Source organism: Coregonus clupeaformis, unplaced genomic scaffold (genome assembly GCF_020615455.1).
Source record: "Coregonus clupeaformis isolate EN_2021a unplaced genomic scaffold, ASM2061545v1 scaf2382, whole genome shotgun sequence".
In the NCBI taxonomy this organism is placed as follows: Eukaryota; Metazoa; Chordata; class Actinopteri; order Salmoniformes; family Salmonidae; genus Coregonus; species Coregonus clupeaformis.
In genome coordinates this window covers 45001-68167 of record NW_025535836.1, presented here as the reverse complement: position 1 = coordinate 68167, position 23167 = coordinate 45001, and the positions used below count along the sequence as shown (strand labels likewise).

General features: G+C 45.9%; 1 protein-coding gene across 1 annotated transcript in view; it reads left to right on the top strand.

The window, feature by feature from the left end:
* LOC121561582 (epidermal growth factor receptor kinase substrate 8) overlaps positions 1 to 23167 on the top strand; it is a gene marked incomplete at its 5' end in the record, with an annotated part of 53879 nt that overhangs the window by 8462 nt on the left and 22250 nt on the right. The window contains 7 exons of the mRNA XM_045219446.1: positions 7803 to 7929; positions 8087 to 8175; positions 8276 to 8350; positions 14342 to 14490; positions 16967 to 17150; positions 18832 to 18965; positions 21080 to 21194. Coding sequence (XP_045075381.1) covers positions 7803 to 7929; positions 8087 to 8175; positions 8276 to 8350; positions 14342 to 14490; positions 16967 to 17150; positions 18832 to 18965; positions 21080 to 21194 — 873 coding nt within the window. The remainder of the gene's footprint in view (positions 1 to 7802; positions 7930 to 8086; positions 8176 to 8275; positions 8351 to 14341; positions 14491 to 16966; positions 17151 to 18831; positions 18966 to 21079; positions 21195 to 23167) is intronic.

Genomic DNA, 23167 nt, shown 5'->3' with positions numbered 1-23167 from the left:
TATTAGGAGCTGTAGATCAGTAGTCTGTTCTCTAGTAACAACAAGGATACACCACTATTAGGAGCTGGAGATCAGTAGTCTGTTCTGTAGTAACAACAAGGATACACCACTATTAGGAGCTGGAGATCAGTAGTCTGTTCTGTATTAACAACAAGGATACACCACTATTAGGAGCTGGAGATCAGTAGTCTGTTCTCTAGTAACAACAAGGATACACCACTATTAGGAGCTGGAGATCAGTAGTCTGTTCTGTAGTAACAACCAGGATACACCACTATTAGGAGCTGGAGATCAGTAGTCTGTTCTGTATTAACAACAAGGATACACCACTATTAGGAGCTGGAGATCAGTAGTCTGTTCTCTAGTAACAACAAGGATACACCACTATTAGGAGCTGGAGATCAGTAGTCTGTTCTGTATTAACAACAAGGATACACCACTATTAGGAGCTGGAGATCAGTAGTCTGTTCTGTAGTAACAACAAGGATACACCACTATTAGGAGCTGGAGATCAGTAGTCTGTTCTGTATTAACAACAAGGATACACCACTATTAGGAGCTGGAGATCAGTAGTCTGTTCTGTATTAACAACAAGGATACACCACTATTAGGAGCTGGAGATCAGTAGTCTGTTCTGTATTAACAACAAGGATACACCACTATTAGGAGCTGGAGATCAGTAGTCTGTTCTCTAGTAACAACAAGGATACACCACTATTAGGAGCTGGAGATCAGTAGTCTGTTCTCTAGTAACAACAAGGATACACCACTATTAGGAGCTGGAGATCAGTAGTCTGTTCTCTAGTAACAACAAGGATACACCACTATTAGGAGCTGGAGATCAGTAGTCTGTTCTGTAGTAACAACAAGGATACACCACTATTAGGAGCTGGAGATCAGTAGTCTGTTCTGTAGTAACAACAAGGATACACCACTATTAGGAGCTGGAGATCAGTAGTCTGTTCTGTAGTAACAACAAGGATACACCACTATTAGGAGCTGGAGATCAGTAGTCTGTTCTGTATTAACAACAAGGATACACCACTATTAGGAGCTGGAGATCAGTAGTCTGTTCTCTAGTAACAACAAGGATACACCACTATTAGGAGCTGGAGATCAGTAGTCTGTTCTGTATTAACAACAAGGATGCACCACTATTAGGAGCTGGAGATCAGTAGTCTGTTCTCTAGTAACAACCAGGATACACCACTATTAGGAGCTGGAGATCAGTAGTCTGTTCTGTATTAACAACAAGGATACACCACTATTAGGAGCTGGAGATCAGTAGTCTGTTCTCTAGTAACAACAAGGATACACCACTATTAGGAGCTGGAGATCAGTAGTCTGTTCTGTATTAACAACAAGGATACACCACTATTAGGAGCTGGAGATCAGTAGTCTGTTCTCTAGTAACAACCAGGATACACCACTATTAGGAGCTGGAGATCAGTAGTCTGTTCTGTAGTAACAACAAGGATACACCACTATTAGGAGCTGGAGATCAGTAGTCTGTTCTGTATTAACAACAAGGATACACCCCTATTAGGAGCTGGAGATCAGTAGTCTGTTCTGTAGTAACAACAAGGATACACCACTATTAGGAGCTGGAGATCAGTAGTCTGTTCTCTAGTAACAACAAGGATACACCACTATTAGGAGCTGGAGATCAGTAGTCTGTTCTGTAGTAACAACAAGGATACACCACTATTAGGAGCTGGAGATCAGTAGTCTGTTCTGTATTAACAACAAGGATACACCACTATTAGGAGCTGGAGATCAGTAGTCTGTTCTCTAGTAACAACAAGGATACACCACTATTAGGAGCTGGAGATCAGTAGTCTGTTCTCTAGTAACAACAAGGATACACCACTATTAGGAGCTGGAGATCAGTAGTCTGTTCTGTAGTAACAACAAGGATACACCACTATTAGGAGCTGGAGATCAGTAGTCTGTTCTCTAGTAACAACAAGGATACACCACTATTAGGAGCTGGAGATCAGTAGTCTGTTCTCTAGTAACAACAAGGATACACCACTATTAGGAGCTGGAGATCAGTAGTCTGTTCTCTAGTAACAACAAGGATACACCACTATTAGGAGCTGGAGATCAGTAGTCTGTTCTGTATTAACAACAAGGATACACCACTATTAGGAGCTGGAGATCAGTAGTCTGTTCTGTAGTAACAACAAGGATACACCACTATTAGGAGCTGGAGATCAGTAGTCTGTTCTGTATTAACAACAAGGATACACCACTATTAGGAGCTGGAGATCAGTAGTCTGTTCTGTAGTAACAACAAGGATACACCACTATTAGGAGCTGGAGATCAGTAGTCTGTTCTGTAGTAACAACAAGGATACACCACTATTAGGAGCTGGAGATCAGTAGTCTGTTCTGTAGTAACAACAAGGATACACCACTATTAGGAGCTGGAGATCAGTAGTCTGTTCTGTATTAACAACAAGGATACACCACTATTAGGAGCTGGAGATCAGTAGTCTGTTCTGTAGTAACAACCAGGATACACCACTATTAGGAGCTGGAGATCAGTAGTCTGTTCTGTATTAACAACAAGGATACACCACTATTAGGAGCTGGAGATCAGTAGTCTGTTCTGTAGTAACAACAAGGATACACCACTATTAGGAGCTGGAGATCAGTAGTCTGTTCTCTAGTAACAACAAGGATACACCACTATTAGGAGCTGGAGATCAGTAGTCTGTTCTGTATTAACAACAAGGATACACCACTATTAGGAGCTGGAGATCAGTAGTCTGTTCTGTATTAACAACAAGGATACACCACTATTAGGAGCTGGAGATCAGTAGTCTGTTCTGTATTAACAACAAGGATACACCACTCTTAGGAGCTGGAGATCAGTAGTCTGTTCTGTATTAACAACAAGGATACACCACTATTAGGAGCTGGAGATCAGTAGTCTGTTCTCTAGTAACAACAAGGATACACCACTATTAGGAGCTGGAGATCAGTAGTCTGTTCTGTATTAACAACAAGGATACACCACTATTAGGAGCTGGAGATCAGTAGTCTGTTCTCTAGTAACAACCAGGATACACCACTATTAGGAGCTGGAGATCAGTAGTCTGTTCTGTATTAACAACAAGGATACACCACTATTAGGAGCTGGAGATCAGTAGTCTGTTCTGTAGTAACAACAAGGATACACCACTATTAGGAGCTGGAGATCAGTAGTCTGTTCTCTAGTAACAACAAGGATACACCACTATTAGGAGCTGGAGATCAGTAGTCTGTTCTGTAGTAACAACAAGGATACACCACTATTAGGAGCTGGAGATCAGTAGTCTGTTCTGTATTAACAACAAGGATACACCACTATTAGGAGCTGGAGATCAGTAGTCTGTTCTCTAGTAACAACAAGGATACACCACTATTAGGAGCTGGAGATCAGTAGTCTGTTCTCTAGTAACAACAAGGATACACCACTATTAGGAGCTGGAGATCAGTAGTCTGTTCTCTAGTAACAACAAGGATACACCACTATTAGGAGCTGGAGATCAGTAGTCTGTTCTCTAGTAACAACAAGGATACACCACTATTAGGAGCTGGAGATCAGTAGTCTGTTCTCTAGTAACAACAAGGATACACCACTATTAGGAGCTGGAGATCAGTAGTCTGTTCTGTATTAACAACAAGGATACACCACTATTAGGAGCTGGAGATCAGTAGTCTGTTCTGTAGTAACAACAAGGATACACCACTATTAGGAGCTGGAGATCAGTAGTCTGTTCTGTATTAACAACAAGGATACACCACTATTAGGAGCTGGAGATCAGTAGTCTGTTCTGTATTAACAACAAGGATACACCACTATTAGGAGCTGGAGATCAGTAGTCTGTTCTGTAGTAACAACAAGGATACACCACTATTAGGAGCTGGAGATCAGTAGTCTGTTCTGTAGTAACAACAAGGATACACCACTATTAGGAGCTGGAGATCAGTAGTCTGTTCTGTATTAACAACAAGGATACACCACTATTAGGAGCTGGAGATCAGTAGTCTGTTCTCTAGTAACAACCAGGATACACCACTATTAGGAGCTGGAGATCAGTAGTCTGTTCTGTATTAACAACAAGGATACACCACTATTAGGAGCTGGAGATCAGTAGTCTGTTCTGTAGTAACAACAAGGATACACCACTATTAGGAGCTGGAGATCAGTAGTCTGTTCTCTAGTAACAACAAGGATACACCACTATTAGGAGCTGGAGATCAGTAGTCTGTTCTGTAGTAACAACAAGGATACACCACTATTAGGAGCTGGAGATCAGTAGTCTGTTCTGTATTAACAACAAGGATACACCACTATTAGGAGCTGGAGATCAGTAGTCTGTTCTCTAGTAACAACAAGGATACACCACTATTAGGAGCTGGAGATCAGTAGTCTGTTCTCTAGTAACAACAAGGATACACCACTATTAGGAGCTGGAGATCAGTAGTCTGTTCTGTAGTAACAACAAGGATACACCACTATTAGGAGCTGGAGATCAGTAGTCTGTTCTCTAGTAACAACAAGGATACACCACTATTAGGAGCTGGAGATCAGTAGTCTGTTCTCTAGTAACAACAAGGATACACCACTATTAGGAGCTGGAGATCAGTAGTCTGTTCTCTAGTAACAACAAGGATACACCACTATTAGGAGCTGGAGATCAGTAGTCTGTTCTGTATTAACAACAAGGATACACCACTATTAGGAGCTGGAGATCAGTAGTCTGTTCTGTAGTAACAACAAGGATACACCACTATTAGGAGCTGGAGATCAGTAGTCTGTTCTGTATTAACAACAAGGATACACCACTATTAGGAGCTGGAGATCAGTAGTCTGTTCTGTAGTAACAACAAGGATACACCACTATTAGGAGCTGGAGATCAGTAGTCTGTTCTGTAGTAACAACAAGGATACACCACTATTAGGAGCTGGAGATCAGTAGTCTGTTCTGTAGTAACAACAAGGATACACCACTATTAGGAGCTGGAGATCAGTAGTCTGTTCTGTATTAACAACAAGGATACACCACTATTAGGAGCTGGAGATCAGTAGTCTGTTCTGTAGTAACAACCAGGATACACCACTATTAGGAGCTGGAGATCAGTAGTCTGTTCTGTATTAACAACAAGGATACACCACTATTAGGAGCTGGAGATCAGTAGTCTGTTCTGTAGTAACAACAAGGATACACCACTATTAGGAGCTGGAGATCAGTAGTCTGTTCTCTAGTAACAACAAGGATACACCACTATTAGGAGCTGGAGATCAGTAGTCTGTTCTGTATTAACAACAAGGATACACCACTATTAGGAGCTGGAGATCAGTAGTCTGTTCTGTATTAACAACAAGGATACACCACTATTAGGAGCTGGAGATCAGTAGTCTGTTCTGTATTAACAACAAGGATACACCACTCTTAGGGAGCTGGAGATCAGTAGTCTGTTCTGTATTAACAACAAGGATACACCACTATTAGGAGCTGGAGATCAGTAGTCTGTTCTCTAGTAACAACAAGGATACACCACTATTAGGAGCTGGAGATCAGTAGTCTGTTCTGTATTAACAACAAGGATACACCACTATTAGGAGCTGGAGATCAGTAGTCTGTTCTCTATTAACAACAAGGATACACCACTATTAGGAGCTGGAGATCAGTAGTCTGTTCTGTAGTAACAACAAGGATACACCACTATTAGGAGCTGGAGATCAGTAGTCTGTTCTCTAGTAACAACAAGGATACACCACTATTAGGAGCTGGAGATCAGTAGTCTGTTCTCTAGTAACAACAAGGATACACCACTATTAGGAGCTGGAGATCAGTAGTCTGTTCTCTAGTAACAACAAGGATACACCACTATTAGGAGCTGGAGATCAGTAGTCTGTTCTGTATTAACAACAAGGATACACCACTATTAGGAGCTGGAGATCAGTAGTCTGTTCTGTAGTAACAACAAGGATACACCACTATTAGGAGCTGGAGATCAGTAGTCTGTTCTGTATTAACAACAAGGATACACCACTATTAGGAGCTGGAGATCAGTAGTCTGTTCTGTAGTAACAACAAGGATACACCACTCTTAGGAGCTGGAGATCAGTAGTCTGTTCTGTATTAACAACAAGGATACACCACTATTAGGAGCTGGAGATCAGTAGTCTGTTCTGTAGTAACAACAAGGATACACCACTATTAGGAGCTGGAGATCAGTAGTCTGTTCTCTAGTAACAACAAGGATACACCACTATTAGGAGCTGGAGATCAGTAGTCTGTTCTCTAGTAACAACAAGGATACACCACTATTAGGAGCTGGAGATCAGTAGTCTGTTCTGTATTAACAACAAGGATACACCACTATTAGGAGCTGGAGATCAGTAGTCTGTTCTCTAGTAACAACCAGGATACACCACTATTAGGAGCTGGAGATCAGTAGTCTGTTCTGTAGTAACAACAAGGATACACCACTATTAGGAGCTGGAGATCAGTAGTCTGTTCTCTAGTAACAACAAGGATACACCACTATTAGGAGCTGGAGATCAGTAGTCTGTTCTGTATTAACAACAAGGATACACCACTATTAGGAGCTGGAGATCAGTAGTCTGTTCTCTAGTAACAACAAGGATACACCACTATTAGGAGCTGGAGATCAGTAGTCTGTTCTGTAGTAACAACAAGGATACACCACTATTAGGAGCTGTTGATCAGTAGTCTGTTCTGTAGTAACAACCAGGATACACCACTATTAGAAGCTGGAGATCAGTAGTCTGTTCTCTAGTAACAACAAGGATACACCACTATTAGGAGCTGGAGATCAGTAGTCTGTTCTCTAGTAACAACAAGGATACACCACTATTAGGAGCTGGAGATCAGTAGTCTGTTCTCTAGTAACAACAAGGATACACCACTATTAGGAGCTGGAGATCAGTAGTCTGTTCTCTAGTAACAACAAGGATACACCACTATTAGGAGCTGGAGATCAGTAGTCTGTTCTGTAGTAACAACCAGGATACACCACTATTAGGAGCTGGAGATCAGTAGTCTGTTCTCTAGTAACAACAAGGATACACCACTATTAGGAGCTGGAGATCAGTAGTCTGTTCTGTATTAACAACAAGGATACACCACTATTAGGAGCTGGAGATCAGTAGTCTGTTCTGTATTAACAACAAGGATACACCACTATTAGGAGCTGGAGATCAGTAGTCTGTTCTGTATTAACAACAAGGATACACCACTATTAGGAGCTGGAGATCAGTAGTCTGTTCTGTAGTAACAACAAGGATACACCACTATTAGGAGCTGGAGATCAGTAGTCTGTTCTCTAGTAACAACAAGGATACACCACTATTAGGAGCTGGAGATCAGTAGTCTGTTCTGTAGTTAATCATTACAGAATGAAAGTCCTTCCAAAGTAAATGCAGAACGTGATACAGTACGATGTACTACCCTCCTCTCCCACGCTATTCTTTTAAATATCTTTGCCAAGCTTGGAAAATAGACGGAGAAGAGATAAACAGCGATTGCTGAAGCAACGGAAAGTCACAGTGTTTCACACTAATTGACCATAGCAGCATCTCCAGTCAGCAACAACACAGCTAATGTTGAGCGACTGTAGCAGCATCTCCAGTCAGCAACAACACAGCTAATGTTGAGCCTGGCAGCGACTGTTGGACATCAATCACACCTACATTACATGACATGACTTCATTTAGTGAGTAACTAAGTAAGTCTGTCTGTGGCTGTGTGTCTTTTAAACACTACTGTCTTCTCTTGCAGCAAATCCTCAACCACATTCTGGACGACATTGAGTTCTTCGTGAACAAACTGCAGAAAGCAGCCGAGTCCTTCAACGAGCTCTCCAAGAGGAAGAAATCTAAAAAGAACAAGAAGAAGGGACCCGGAGGTGGGTGCTGTAGTTCTTTAGACCTAGTTTGTAGTCCACCTGGCCTGGTCCTGATTTTGATTCTACAGTCCATGACCTTGTTACTGTTCCCTTAAGTAGATTGTGACTATGCTACTGTAATACTGTATGTTCCCTGTCATGTCTCTCTGTCCACCAGAGGGAGTACTAACACTGCGAGCCAAGCCTCCCACTCAGGAGGAGTTTGTTGACTGTTTCCAGAAGTTCAAACATGCCTTCAACCTGCTGGTAAGACACCAAAGATGAATGATGTTATTTAATATATAGATCTAACATTTGTTTTATTCAAAACAAATGTTTGTATGACTTTCCCTTGTCTCTCCTCCAGGGGAAGTTGAAGTCCCACATCCAGAACCCCAGCGCTGATGACCTGGTCCACTTCCTGTTCACACCACTCAGGATGGTGAGAGACAGATTGCTCTACTCTGTTAAGTATGGTTAAGCCAGATTCCCCCCATTTGATCCAGACCTGGTGGTACTGAGCTGGCTAAGAGCCTAGTACACTGACTTGCTAAAGGATTCATCCCCCTTGGCGTTTGTCACGAATGTCAGTGAAATGCGGTGGAAGGAGTCAGGCGCAGGACACAGAACTCTCGGAAACGTACTTTACTCAGAATGCAAAGAACACGAAACAGAATACCTCCACACAGGGAGGAACTAACCCGCTCACCAACGACACACGTCACAAAGAAACAATCACACACAAAATACCAAATGAGAGACAGGGGTAAATATAGGGCATACAATCAAACATAATGGGGAACAGGTGTAAACAATACAGACTAAACTAGACAAACACCGAAACATCGATCGGCAGCAGCTAGTACTCCGGGGACGACGAACGCCGAAGCCTGCCCGAGCAAGGAGGAGGAGCAGCCTCGGCAGAATCTGTGACAGTACCCCCCCCTTGACCCGTGCGCCGACCCCGGCCTCGGGGACGGCCAGGAGGACGCGGAGCAGGGCGAGTCGGATGACTCCAGTGGAAATCCCTCAACAGGGAGGGATCTAGGATGTCCCTCCTAGGGACCCAGCACCGTTCCTCCGGACCGTACCCCTCCCACTCCACAAGATACTGCAGACCCCCCATCCGACGCCTCGATTCCACGATGGAACAGACTGAGTACGCCGGAGCCCCCTCGATGTCTAGTGGGAGCGGAGGAGCCTCTCGTATCTCATTCTCCTGGAGTGGACCAGCTACCACCGGCCTGAGGAGAGACACATGGAATGAGGGGTTAATGCGGTAATTAATAGGCAATTGTAACCTATAACATACCTCTTTCAATCTCCTCAGGACTTTAAATGGCCCAATATATCAGTCGATCACGTACCTCGAGCGGCACGTACCTCCGCCCCTCTGGACACTCTGGGGGAGTAGGGTCGGTACGTAACGCCCGCTCGATTTCCGCATCGACCTCCCACACCACCGGTGCCACTAGACAAGACTCCGGCAGTATGGGAGTGGGCTCAATGGACCTCTCCTCTGTGTCATATCGTCGGGACAGGGCGTCTGCCTTAACGTTCTGTGACCCTGGGATATACGTGAGCTTAAATACAAACCGGGAAAGAAACATGGCCCACCTAGCCTGACGAGGGTTCAGTCTCCTCGCTGCCCGGATGTACTCCAGGTTACGATGGTCAGTCAGAATGAGAAAAGGGTGTTTAGCCCCCTCAAGCCAATGCCTCCACACCTTCAGGGCTTGAACCACCACTAGCAGCTCCCTGTCCCCCACGTCATAATTGCGTTCCGCCGGACTGAGCTTCTTGGAATAGAAAGCACAGGGGCAGAGTTTTGGAGGCGTGCCCGAGTGCTGAGACAGTATAGCACCGATCCCCGCCTCGGACGCATCCACCTCAACTTGGAACGCCAAAGAGGGATCCGGATGTGCCAGCACCGGAACCGAGGTGAACAGGTCCATCAAATGTCTAAACGCCCTGACCGCCTCAGCCGACCACTGCAAACGCACCGGGCCCCCCTTTAGCAGGGAGGTGATGGGAGCTGCTACCTGTCCAAAGCCCCGGATAAACCTCCGGTAGTAATTGGCAAACCCCAAAAAACGCTGCACCTCCTTAACCGTAGTGGGAGTCTGCCAATTACGCACGGCTGAAACGCGGTCAATCTCCATCTCCACCCCTGACGCGGACAACCGATGTCCCAGGAAGGAGATGGACTCCTGGAAAAACAGACATTTCTCCGCCTTCACATACAGGTCATGCTCCAACAGTCTACCCAGCACCCGACGTACCAGGGACACATGCTCGGTTCGTGTAGCGGAGTATATTAGAATGTCATCAATATACACCACTACCCCCTGTCCATGCAAATCCCGGAAAATCTCGTCCACAAATGATTGGAAGACTGAAGGAGTATTCATTAAACCGTATGGCATGACGAGGTACTCATAGTGACCCAAGGTGGTACTGAATGCTGTCTTCCACTCATCTCCCTCCCTAATGCGCACCAGGTTGTAAGCGCTCCTGAGATCCAATTTTGTGAAGAATCGCGCCCCGTGTAATGACTCCGTCATACTCGCAATCAGAGGGAGAGGATAGCTGTATTTAATTGTAATCTGATTGAGACCACGGTAATCAATACACGGGCGTAAACCCCCATCCTTCTTCTTCACAAAAAAGAAACTCGAGGACGCAGGGGAAGTGGACGGACGTATGTATCCCTGTCTCAAGGATTCGGTGACGTATGTCTCCATAGCTGCCGTCTCCTCCTGAGACAGAGGATACACATGACTACGAGGAAGCGCAGCGCCAACCTGGAGGTCTATCGCACAATCCCCCTGTCGATGAGGTGGTAATTGAGTCGCCTTCTTCTTACAGAAGGCGAGTGCCAAATCGGCATACTCAGGAGGAATGTGCATTGTGGGCATTTGGTTCGGACTTTCCACCGTCGTTGCCCCTACGGAAACACCTACACACCGCCCCACACACTGATCAGACCATCCCTTGAGAGCCCTCTGTTGCCATGAAATGTTGGGGTCGTGAGATGTTAACCAGGGAAGCCCCAACACCACAGGAAACGCAGGAGAGTCAATCAAATACAACTGTATAATCTCCTCATGGCCCTTCTGCGTCTTCATCTTAAGTGGCGCTGTGACCTCCCTAATCAATCCCGACCCCAAAGGACGGCTATCTAGGGCATGGATGGGGAAGGGCACATCGGCTGGTACAATAGGGATCCCTAACTTATATGTGAAATGGCGATCGATAAAATTCCCAGCTGCGCCTGAATCTACTAGCGCCTTATGCTGGGAGTGAGGAGAAACCTCGGGAAACACAACTTTAATACACATATGATCAGCAGAGAGCTCTGGGTGAGTTGGGTGCTTACTCACCTGGAATTACTCATCAGTGCGCTGCCTGCTGCCTCGATTCCTAGGAGACCCTCCCCAGCACCGAACCGCAGTGTGTCCTCTGCGGCCACAGTTGGTGCAGGAGACGGCCTCTCTCCTGGTCTCCCTCCTAGTCTCCCTAGCACCAGCACCCCCGAGCTCCATAGGGCTTGGCTCGGAAGTGCTGGGGGATGGAATGGACGGCCCCGACTCCGGACGTCCGCGGGTAGCCAACAGGGTATCTAGGCGAATCGACATGTCCACCAGCTGATCGAAGTTTAGGTTGGTGTCCCTGCAGGCCAACTCTCGACGAACGTCCTCCCTCAGGCTACACCTGTAGTGGTCGATGAGGGCCCTCTCATTCCACCCCGCGTTGGCAGCCAGAGTCCGGAGGTCCAGTGCGAACTCCTGCACGCTCCTCTTCCCCTGTCTGAGGTGGAACAGACGCTCACCCGCCGCCTTCCCCTCTGGGGGATGATCGAACACCGTCCTGAAGCGGCGGGAGAACTCTGCATAGTTTACTGTAGCGGCGTCTATTCCCCCCCACTCGGCGTTGGCCCACTCCAGCGCCTTGCCGGACAGACAGGAGATGAGGGCGGACACACTCTTGTATCCCGAGGGCACCGGGTGGATGGTTGCCAGGTAGAGTTCCACTTGGAGCAGGAAACCCTGACACCCGGCCGTGGTGCCATCATAAGCCCTCGGGAGCGAGAGCCGAATCCCACTGGCCTCCAGATGTGAAACGATGGGAGTGGCTGATGGTGGTGGTATCGTTGGAGGAGGTGTGGGCAAACCTCCTCTTTCCCATCGCCTCAAGGTGTTCATCACCCCTTCCATGGCGGTACCAAGATCCTGGAGCATAGCCGCCTGTTGTAAAACGCGCTCCTCCAGTGATCCCGTTGGCACCGCCGCTCCTGCTGACTCCATGTCGTGGTGTGTGATTCTGTCACGAATGTCAGTGAAATGCAGTGGAAGAAGTCAGGCGCAGGACACAGAACTCTCGGAAACGTACTTTACTCAGAATGCAAAGAACACGAAACAGAATACCTCCACACAGGGAGGAACTAACCCGCTCACCAACGACACACGTCACAAAGAAACAATCACACACAAAATCCAAATGAGAGACAGGGGTAAATATAGGGCATACAATCAAACATAATGGGGAACAGGTGTAAACAATACAGACTAAACTAGACAAACACCGAAACATCGATCGGCAGCAGCTAGTTCTCCGGGGACGACGAACGCCGAAGCCTGCCCGAGCAAGGAGGAGGAGCAGCCTCGGCAGAATCCGTGACAGCGTTTTTCCTATTTTGTTGCATTACAACCTGTAATTTAAATTAATTTTTATTTGGATTTCATGTAATGGACATACACAAAATAGTCCAAATTGGTGAAGAGAAATGAAAAAAAGTACTTCTTTCAAAAAATTCGAAAAAAAATAAAAACGGAAAATTGGTGCGTGCATATATATTCACCCCCTTTGCTATGAAGCCACTAAATAAAATCTGGTGCAACCAATTACCTTCAGAAGTCACACAATTAGTTAAATAAAGTCCACCTGTGTGCAATCTAAGTGCCACATGATCTGTCACATGATCTCAGTATATATACACCTGTTCTGAAAGACCCCAGAGTCTGCATCACCACTAAGCAAGGGGCACCACCAACCAAGCAAGCGGCACCATGAAGACCAAGAAGCTCTCCAAACAGGTCAGGGACAAAGTTGTGGAGAAGTACAGATCAGGGTTGGGTTATAAAAAAATATCAGAAACTTTGAACATCCCACAGAGCACCATTAAATCCATTATTAAAAATGGAAAGAATATGGCACCACAACAAACCTGCCAAGAGAGGGCCGCCCACCAAAACTCACGGACCAGGCAAGGAGGGCATTAATCAGAGAGGCAACAAAGACACCAAACCCAACACCTCTCATCACCCCGAGAACACCACCCCACAGTGAAGCATGGTGGTGGCAGCATCATGCTGTGGGGATGTTTTTCATCGGCAGGGACTGGGAAACTAGTCAGAATTGAAGGAATGATGGATGGCGCTAAATACAGGGAAATTCTTGAGGGAAACCTGTTTCATTCTTCTAGAGATTTGAGACTGGGACGGAGGTTCACCTTCCAGCAGGACAATGACCCTAAGCATACTGCTAAAGCAACACTGGAGTGGTTTAAGGGGAAACATTGAAATGTCTTGGAATGGCCTAGTCAAAGCCCAGACCTCAATCCAATTGAGAATCTGTGGTATGACTTAAAGATTGCTGTACACCAGCGGAACCCATCCAACTTGAAGGAGCTGGAGCAGTTTTGCCTTGAAGAATGGGCATAAATCCCAGTGGCTAGATGTGCCAAGCATATAGAGACATACCCCAAGAGACTTGCAGCTGTAATTGCTGCAAAAGGTGGCTCTACAAAGTATTGACTTTGGGGGGGTGAATAGTTATGCACGCTCAAGTTTTCTGTTTTTTTGTCTTATTTGTTGTTTGTTTCACCCCAAAAAAATTTTGCATCTTCAAAGTTGTAGGCATGTTGTGTAAATCAAATGATACAAACCCCCCAAAAGAATCATTTTAATTCCAGGTTGTAAGGCAACAAAATAGGAAAAATGCCAAAGTGGGTGAATACTTTCGCAAGCCAGTGTAGTTAGGGGTGAGGGTTAGGGTTAGGGTTAGGGGTTAGGGTTAGGGTTAGGGGTGAGGGTTAGGGTTAGGGTTAGGGGTTAGGGGTGAGGGTTAGGGTTAGGGGTGAGGGTTAGGGTTAGGGTTAGGGGTGAGGGTTAGGGTTAGGGTTAGGGGTGAGGGTTAGGGTAATGGTTAGGGTTAGGGGTGAGGGTTAGGGTTAGGGTTAGGGGTGAGGGTTAGGGTTAGGGTTAGGGTTAGGGGTGAGGGTTAGGGTTAGGGTTAGGGGTGAGGGTTAGGGGTGAGGGTTAGGGTTAGGGTTAGGGGTGAGGGTTAGGGTTAGGGTTAGGGGTGAGGGTTAGGGTTAGGGTTAGGGGTGAGGGTTAGGGTAATGGTTTTAACCTCTTCTTGTCTCCTTCAGGTGATCCAGACCTCTGGAGGGACAGCGCTGGCTAAGAGTGTGGTGGTTCCTCTGTTGACCAGAGAGGCTATAGACTTCCTGCACTCAGCTGGGACGGCCGAGGAAAGACACCTGTGGGTTGCCCTGGGGGAGGGGTGGACCAAGTGCAGGTAGGAGGTTAAAGGTTACAATGGGGTTAACATGGGGCCATAGGGGGTGAATGTTTGGTTAACGTGGGTTTAATGGTGATATCAGTCTCCAACCTCTTTATTAAAGCATCATCTGTTCACTTACTGATGAACTTACTGTTCTCTCTCAATCACCATTTGTGTCTCTTCTGTCTCTCTCTCTCAATTCAATTCAATTCAATTTCAATTTAAGGGCTTTATCGGCATGGGAAACGTGTGTTAACGTTGCCAAAACAAGTGAAATAGATCATAAACAAAAGTGAAATAAACAATAAATATTAACAGTAAACATTACACTCACAAAAGTTCCAAAAGAATAAAGACATTTCAAATGTCATATTATGTCTATATTCAGTGTTGTAATGATGTGCAAATAGTTAAAGTACAAATGGGAAAATAAATCAACATAAATATGGGTTGTATTTACAATGGTGTTTGTTCTTCACTGGTTGCCCTTTTCTTGTGGCAACAGGTCACAAATCTTGCAGCTGTGATGGCACACTGTGGTATTTCACCCAATAGATATGGGAGTTTATCAAAATTGGGTTTGTTTTCGAATTCTTTGTGGATCGCTGTAATCTGAGGGAAATATGTGTCTCTAATATGGTCATACATTTGGCAGGAGGTTAGGAAGTGCAGCTCAGTTTCCACCTCATTTTGTGGGCAGTGTGCACATAGCCTGTCTTCTCATGTCTGTCTACGGCGGCCTTTCTCAATAGCAAGGCTATGCTCACTGAGTCTGTACATAGTCAAAGCTTTCCTTAAGTTTGGGTCAGTCACAGTGGTCAGGTATTCTGCCACTGTGTACTCTCTGTTTAGGGCCAAATAGCATTCTAGTTTACTCTGTTTTTTTGTTAATTCTTTCCAATGTGTCAATAATTCTCTTTTTGTTTTCTCATGATGTGGTTGGGTGTAATTGTGTTGCTGTCCTGGGGCACTGTGGGGTCTGTTTGTGTTTGTGAACAGAGCCCCAGGACCAGCTTGCTTAGGGGACTCTTCTCCAGGTTCATCTCTCTGTAGGTGATGGCTTTGTTATGGAAGGTTTGGGGAATCGCTTCCTTTTTAGGTGGTTGTAGAATTTTACGGCTCTTTTCTGGATTTTGATAATTACCGGGTATCGGCCTAATTCTGCTCTTCATGCATGTTTTATGTTTTACACAGAGGATATTTTAGCAGAATTCTGCATGCAGAGTCTCAATTTGGTGTTTGTCCCATTTTTTTGTGCTCTAGGACAACGGTGTCTAGATGGAATTTGTATTTGTGGTCCTGGCAACTGGACCTTTTTTGGAACACCATTATGTTTGTCTTACTGAGATTTACTGTCAGGGCCCATGTCTGACAGAATCTGTGCAGAAGATCTAGGTGCTGCTGTAGGCCCTCATTGGTTGGGAACAGAATCACCAGATCATCAGCAAACAGTAGACATTTGACTTCAGATTCTAGTAGGGTGAGGCCGGGTGCTGCAGACTGTTCTAGTGCCCTCGCCAATTGGTTGATATATATGTTGAGGAGGGTGGGGCTTAAGCTGCATCCCTGGTTCATATATATGTTGAGGAGGGAGGGGCTTAAGCTGCACCCCTGGTTCATATATATGTTGAGGAGGGAGGGGCTTAAGCTGCACCCCTGGTTCATATATATGTTGAGGAGGGAGGGGCTTAAGCTGCACCCCTGGTTCATATATATGTTGAGGAGGGAGGGGCTTAAGCTGCACCCCTGGTTGATATATATGTTGAGGAGGGAGGGGCTTAAGCTGCACCCCTGGTTCATATATATGTTGAGGAGGGAGGGGCTTAAGCTGCACCCCTGGTTGATATATATGTTGAGGAGGGAGGGGCTTAAACTTCATCCCTGGTTGATATATATGTTGAGGAGCGTGGGGCTTAAACTTCATCCCTGGTTGATATATATGTTGAGGAGGGTGGGGCTTAAACTGCATCCCTGTTTTTTTCCCATTTAACCGCACACTTGTTGTTTGTGGATTTTATAAAGTAATATGTTTTTCCCCCAACACCACTTTCCATCCATTTGTATAGCAGACCCTCATGCCAAATTGAATCAAAAGCTTTTTTGAAATCAACAATGCCTCTCTCTCTCCTCTCTCTCTCTCTCTCTCTCTCTCTCTCTTCTCTCTCTCTCTCTCTCTATTCTCTCTCTCACTCTCTCTCTGTCTCTCTCTCTCTCTCCCTCTCTCTCTATTCTCTATCTCTCTCAATTCTCTCTCCCTCTCTCTCTCTTCCTCTCTCTCTCTTCCTATCTCTCTCTCTCTCTCTCTCTCTCTCTCTCTCAATTCTCTCTCTCTCTCTCTCTCTTCCTCTCTCTCTCTTCCTATCTCTCTCTCTCTCTCTCTCTCTATTTTCTCTCTCTATTATCTCTCTCTCTCTCTCTCTCTCTCTCTCTCTCCTATCTCTCTCTCTCTCTTCCTACCTCTCTCCCTCTCTCCCACTTACCCCTTCTCCAGGTTGGAGTGGCCTAAGGACCACTACTTCCCTCCGTGTACGCTGCAGTTCCGTGACGGTTGGGAACCTCCCATGATTCCATTCGTCCCCCAATCACGAGAGGCAGAGCTGAATCAGCTGACCCAGACCTTCGCCCACTCTGAGATCCTTAGACAGGAGGAGATGGTACACAGGCTGTCTACTGAGGTATGAACCCTGACCCCTAAACCCTGACCCCTAAACCTTGACCCCTAGCCCCTAATCCCTAGCCCCTAAACCTTGACCCCTAAACCCTAGCTCCTAACCCCTAGCCCCTAACCCCTAAACCCTAACCCACTCTGAGATCCAGAGACAGGAGGAGATGGTAGACAGGCTGTCTACAGAGGTACGCACCCTGACCTCTAGCCCCTAACCTCTATCCCCTAAACCCTCACCACTAACCCCTAGCTGCTAACCCCAATGCCTAAACCTTAACCCCTAGCCCCTAACCCCTAAACTCTCACCCCTAACCCCTAAACCCTCACCCCAACCCCTAGCTTCTAACCCCTGAACCCTGACCCCTAGCCCCTAACCCCTAAACTCTGGCCCCTAACCCCTAAACCCTCACCACTAACCCCTAGCTGCTAACTCCTGAACTCTCACCCCTGCCCCTAAACCCTCACCACTAACCCCTAGCTGCTAACCCCTGAACTCTCACCCCTGCCCCTAAACCCTCACCCCTAACCCCTAGCTGCTAACCCCTGAACCCTGACCCCTGCCCCTAACCCCTAAACCCTCACCCCTAACCCCTAGCTGCTAACCCCTGAACCCTGACCCCTGCCCCTAACCCCTAAACCCTCACCCCTAACCCCTAGCTGCTAACCCCTGAACCCTGACCCCTGCCCCTAACCCCTAAACCCTCACCCCTAACCCCTAGCTGCTAACCCCTGAACCCTGACCCTGCCCCTAACCCCTAAACCCTCACCCCTAACCCCTAGCTGCTAACCCCTGAACCCTGAACCCTAACCCCTTACCCCTAAACCCTCACCCCTAACCCCTAGCTGCTAACCCCTGAACCCTGACCCCTGCCCCTAACCCCTAAACCCTCACCCCAAACCCCTAGCTGCTAACCCCTGAACCCTGAACCCTAACCCCTTACCCCTAAACCCTGTCCCCTAACCCACTCTGCGATCCAGAGACAGGAAGAGATGGTACACAGACTGTCTAGTGAGGTACATCGTTTTCATGACAAAGCAGACACTGTCAGATTCCATAGACGGGTCCAACCTAGCAGGGTGGGGCCAAGTTAACCTACCAGACATTTCCCTGAGGGACTGTCTCACTTGTTAGTTCACTTGTGTTCCAAGCTTTTGAAAAGTTTCAGGTATCTTTTATTTTGTGCTCCAATAATCACAGTCCCTTCATCATTAACGACAGTCCCTTCATCATTAACGACAGTCCCTTCATCATTAACGACAGTCCCTTCATCATTAACGACAGTCCCTTCATCATTAGTGACAGTCCCTTCATCATTAATGACAGTCCCTTCATCATTAACGACAGTCCCTTCATCATTAACGACAGTCCCTTCATCATTAACGACAGTCCCTTCATCATTAACGACAGTCCCTTCATCATTAATGACAGTCCCTTCATCATTAATGACAGTCCCTTCATCATTAATGACACTCCCTTCATAATTAACGACAGTCCGTTCATCATTAATGACAGTCCCTTCATCATTAACGACAGTCCCTTCATCATTAACGACAGTCCCTTCATCATTAACGACAGTCCCTTCATCATTAACGACAGTCCCTTCATCATTAACGACAGTCCCTTCATCAATAATCACAGTCTCTTCATCAATGAGTTCAGCTGATGTATTTGTGTTCTCTCTCTCCCCCAGAATCCGGGTGTACAGGACTTCCCCAATCCACAAGGGTATGCATTCGACACCAAGGCCTACAAGCGCATGCCCCTCTTGGACCAGGACATGGCCGTGCAGGCCTTCAAACAGGCTGTCTCACGACACGTAGACCGGTAACACTGCACCGCGGTCACCTGACTGAACCCAACGCCCTGAAGAACTGGCCATGCTTTACTGTCTATAAAACCAATGCCCCTCTGGACACACTTTACTTTCTCTAAAACGGTCCCCTCTCAACTAAGAAACATATTATTTCCTACTGGTGTAGAATCTGCCAATCTCATCTCTCTCACTCTCAACTATTGGTTTATAAACATCACATCCCAGTGAGTAGCTAGCTAGCTAACGGTAGCATAAACTTCACATCCCAGAGAGTAGCTAGCTAGCTAACGGTAGCATAAACGTCACATCCCAGTGAGTAGCTAGCTAGCAAACGGTAGCATAAACATCACATCCCAGTGAGTAGCTAGCTAACAGTAGAATAAACATCACATTCCAGGAAGTAGCTAGCTAGCTAACAGTAGAATAAACATCACATCCCAGGAAGTAGCTAGTTAGCTAACAGTAGAATAAACATCACATCCCAGGAAGTAGCTAGCTAGCTAACAGTAGAATAAACATCACATCCCAGGAAGTAGCTAGCTAGCTAATGGTAGAATAAACATCACATCCCAGTGAGTAGCTAGTTAGCTAACAGTAGAATAAACATCACATCTCAGGAAGTAGCTAGTTAGCTAACAGTAGAATAAACATCACATTCCAGGAAGTAGCTAGCTAGCTAACAGTAGAATAAACATCACATCCCAGGAAGTAGCTAGTTAGCTAACAGTAGAATAAACATCACATCCCAGTGAGTAGCTAGTTAGCTAACAGTAGAATAAACATCACATCTCAGGAAGTAGCTAGTTAGCTAACAGTAGAATAAACATCACATCTCAGGAAGTAGCTAGTTAGCTAACAGTAGAATAAACATCACATCCCAGGAAGTAGCTAGTTAGCTAACAGTAGAATAAACATCACATTCCAGGAAGTAGCTAGCTAGCTAACAGTAGAATAAACATCACATCCCAGGAAGTAGCTAGCTAGCTAACAGTAGAATAAACATCACATCCCAGGAAGTAGCTAGCTAGCTAATGGTAGAATAAACATCACATCCCAGTGAGTAGCTAGTTAGCTAACAGTAGAATAAACATCACATCTCAGGAAGTAGCTAGCTAGCTAACAGTAGAATAAACATCACATCCCAGGAAGTAGCTAGTTAGCTAACAGTAGAATAAACATCACATCCCAGGAAGTAGCTAGCTAGCTAACAGTAGAATAAACATCACATCCCAGGAAGTAGCTAGCTAGCTAATGGTAGAATAAACATCACATCCCAGGAAGTAGCTAGCTAGCTAATGGTAGAATAAACATCACATCCCAGGAAGTAGCTAGCTAGCTAATGGTAGAATAAACATCACATCCCAGTGAGTAGCTAGCTAGCTAACGATTGAATAAACATAATGAGCGTCAGGTAGTAGCTATCTAGCTAACGGTAGCAGCATGAGGGACAGGAAGTAGTTCTTTCCTACTGGTGTAGAATCTGCCAATCTCATCTCTCATCTCTCCCCTATTGGTTCACACCTGATTTGACTTGTGGATCCTCTAACAGTGTGTCTGTATTCACAGTGTTCTCCCCTTTCCATTGATATTAATATCCTCCATTCTTATCCTCTTATGGGCCAACAGGCTAATACTCTGACTCTATAATATAGGTTCTACTGTATATAAAAACAACGAGGCTCTGGGTGCAACGGGTAAATGATCTTTATCAATCACAGCTCCCCTCTATCCTCTCCCTGTCCGTCTGCTCTCTCTCTCTAACCTCTGATGTTAAAGTTGGGCCGCTTCTCCTCGGCTGGGACAGTCAGTAGCAGTAGGAGCTGTCTGTAGGTGTCTGTGGTCCATGTTTGGCTTGTTCCCAATTCAGTCACATGTCCACAAGCAGGTAGCTTGTAGCAGTGTCATCCTACAGTGTCGTACTGTCCTGTATTTTTGAACTTCCTGTTTTTTGAACTAACGTTGAGATGTCCTTGGTCTGTTGTGGTTTTGGATGATGATGGTTCGATTGGATACGATGTGTGTCATCATCCTCAGTATTATCAGTCCCTATTCTACAGTTAGTCCATCTGTCTGACCCCTGACCCCTGACCCCTGACCCCTAACCTCTAACCTCTGACGTAAACAGGAACTACGAGGCCCGCGGCAGCAGAGGTCAGCCAAAACTGTTCGCCAAATCCAAGTATGACTTTGTCGCCAGAAACAGCACAGAGCTGTCGGTGGTGAAGGACGAGGTGGTGGAGGTGAGGAACAGTTTAACATGAAGGCTCACTGCAACATGTAACGTCAGTGTAATACCCCCCGAATCCTAAAGACCCTGCATCACATTTTTAAAAACATTTTAGTCATTTTAGCAGACGCTCTTATCCAGAGCGACTTACAGTTAGTGAGTGCATACATTTTTCATACTGCCCCCCGTGGGAATCAATAAGTCAAGGGGTATGAATACTTTCTGAAGGAAGGTAACCAATCCTCCCCCTGGTAACCCTGGTCAGGTCCATCTGCAACATGTAACAACATTTACAGTGTTGAAGGTAACCAATCCTCCTCCTGGTAACCCTGGTCAGGTCCATCTGCAACATGTAACAACATTTACAGTGTTGAAGGTAACCAATCCTCCCCCTGGTAACCCTGGTCAGGTCCATCTGCAACATGTAACAACATTTACAGTGTTGAAGGTAACCAATCCTCCCCCTGGTAACCCTGGTCAGGTCCATCTGCAACATGTAACAACATTTACAGTGTTGAAGGTAACCAATCCTCCCCCCTGGTAACCCTGGTCAGGTCCATCTGCAACATGTAACAACATTTACAGTGTTGAAGGTAACCAATCCTCCCCCTGGTAACCCTGGTCAGGTCCATCTGCAACATGTAACAACATTTACAGTGTTGAAGGTAACCAATCCTCCCCCTGGTAACCCTGGTCAGGTCCATCTGCAACATGTAACAACATTTACAGTGTTGAAGGTAACCAATCCTCCCCCTGGTAACCCTGGTCAGGTCCATCTGCAACATGTAACAACATTTACAGTGTTGAAGGTAACCAATCCTCCCCCTGGTAACCCTGGTCAGGTCCATCTGCAACATGTAACAACATTTACAGTGTTGAAGGTAACCAATCCTCCCCCTGGTAACCCTGGTCAGGTCCATCTGCAACATGTAACAACATTTACAGTGTTGAAGGTAACCAATCCTCCCCCTGGTAACCCTGGTCATGTCCATCTGCAACATGTAACAACATTTACAGTGTTGAAGGTAACCAATCCTCCTCCTGGTAACCCTGGTCAGGTCCATCTGCAACATGTAACAACATTTACAGTGTTGAAGGTAACCAATCCTCCCCCTGGTAACCCTGGTCAGGTCCATCTGCAACATGTAACAACATTTACAGTGTTGAAGGTAACCAATCCTCCCCCTGGTAACCCTGGTCAGGTCCATCTGCAACATGTAACAACATTTACAGTGTTGAAGGTAACCAATCCTCCCCCTGGTAACCCTGGTCAGGTCCATCTGCAACATGTAACAACATTTACAGTGTTGAAGGTAACCAATCCTCCTCCTGGTAACCCTGGTCAGGTCCATCTGCAACATGTAACAACATTTACAGTGTTGAAGTTAACCAATCCTCCTCCTGGTAACCCTGGTCAGGTCCATCTGCAACATGTAACAACATTTACAGTGTTGAAGGTAACCAATCCTCCCCCTGTTAACCCTGGTCAGGTCCATCTGCAACATGTAACAACATTTACAGTGTTGAAGGTAACCAATCCTCCCCCTGGTAACCCTGGTCAGGTCCATCTGCAACATGTAACAACATTTACAGTGTTGAAGGTAACCAATCCTCCCCCTGTTAACCCTGGTCAGGTCCATCTGCAACATGTAACAACATTTACAGTGTTGAAGGTAACCAATCCTCCTCCTGGTAACCCTGGTCAGGTCCATCTGCAACATGTAACAACATTTACAGTGTTGAAGGTAACCAATCCTCCCCCTGGTAACCCTGGTCAGGTCCATCTTAACATGTAACAACATTTACAGTGTTGAAGGTAACCAATCCTCCCCCTGGTAACCCTGGTCAGGTCCATCTGCAACATGTAACAACATTTACAGTGTTGAAGGTAACCAATCCTCCCCCTGGTAACCCTGGTCAGGTCCATCTTAACATGTAACAACATTTACAGTGTTGAAGGTAACCAATCCTCCTCCTGGTAACCCT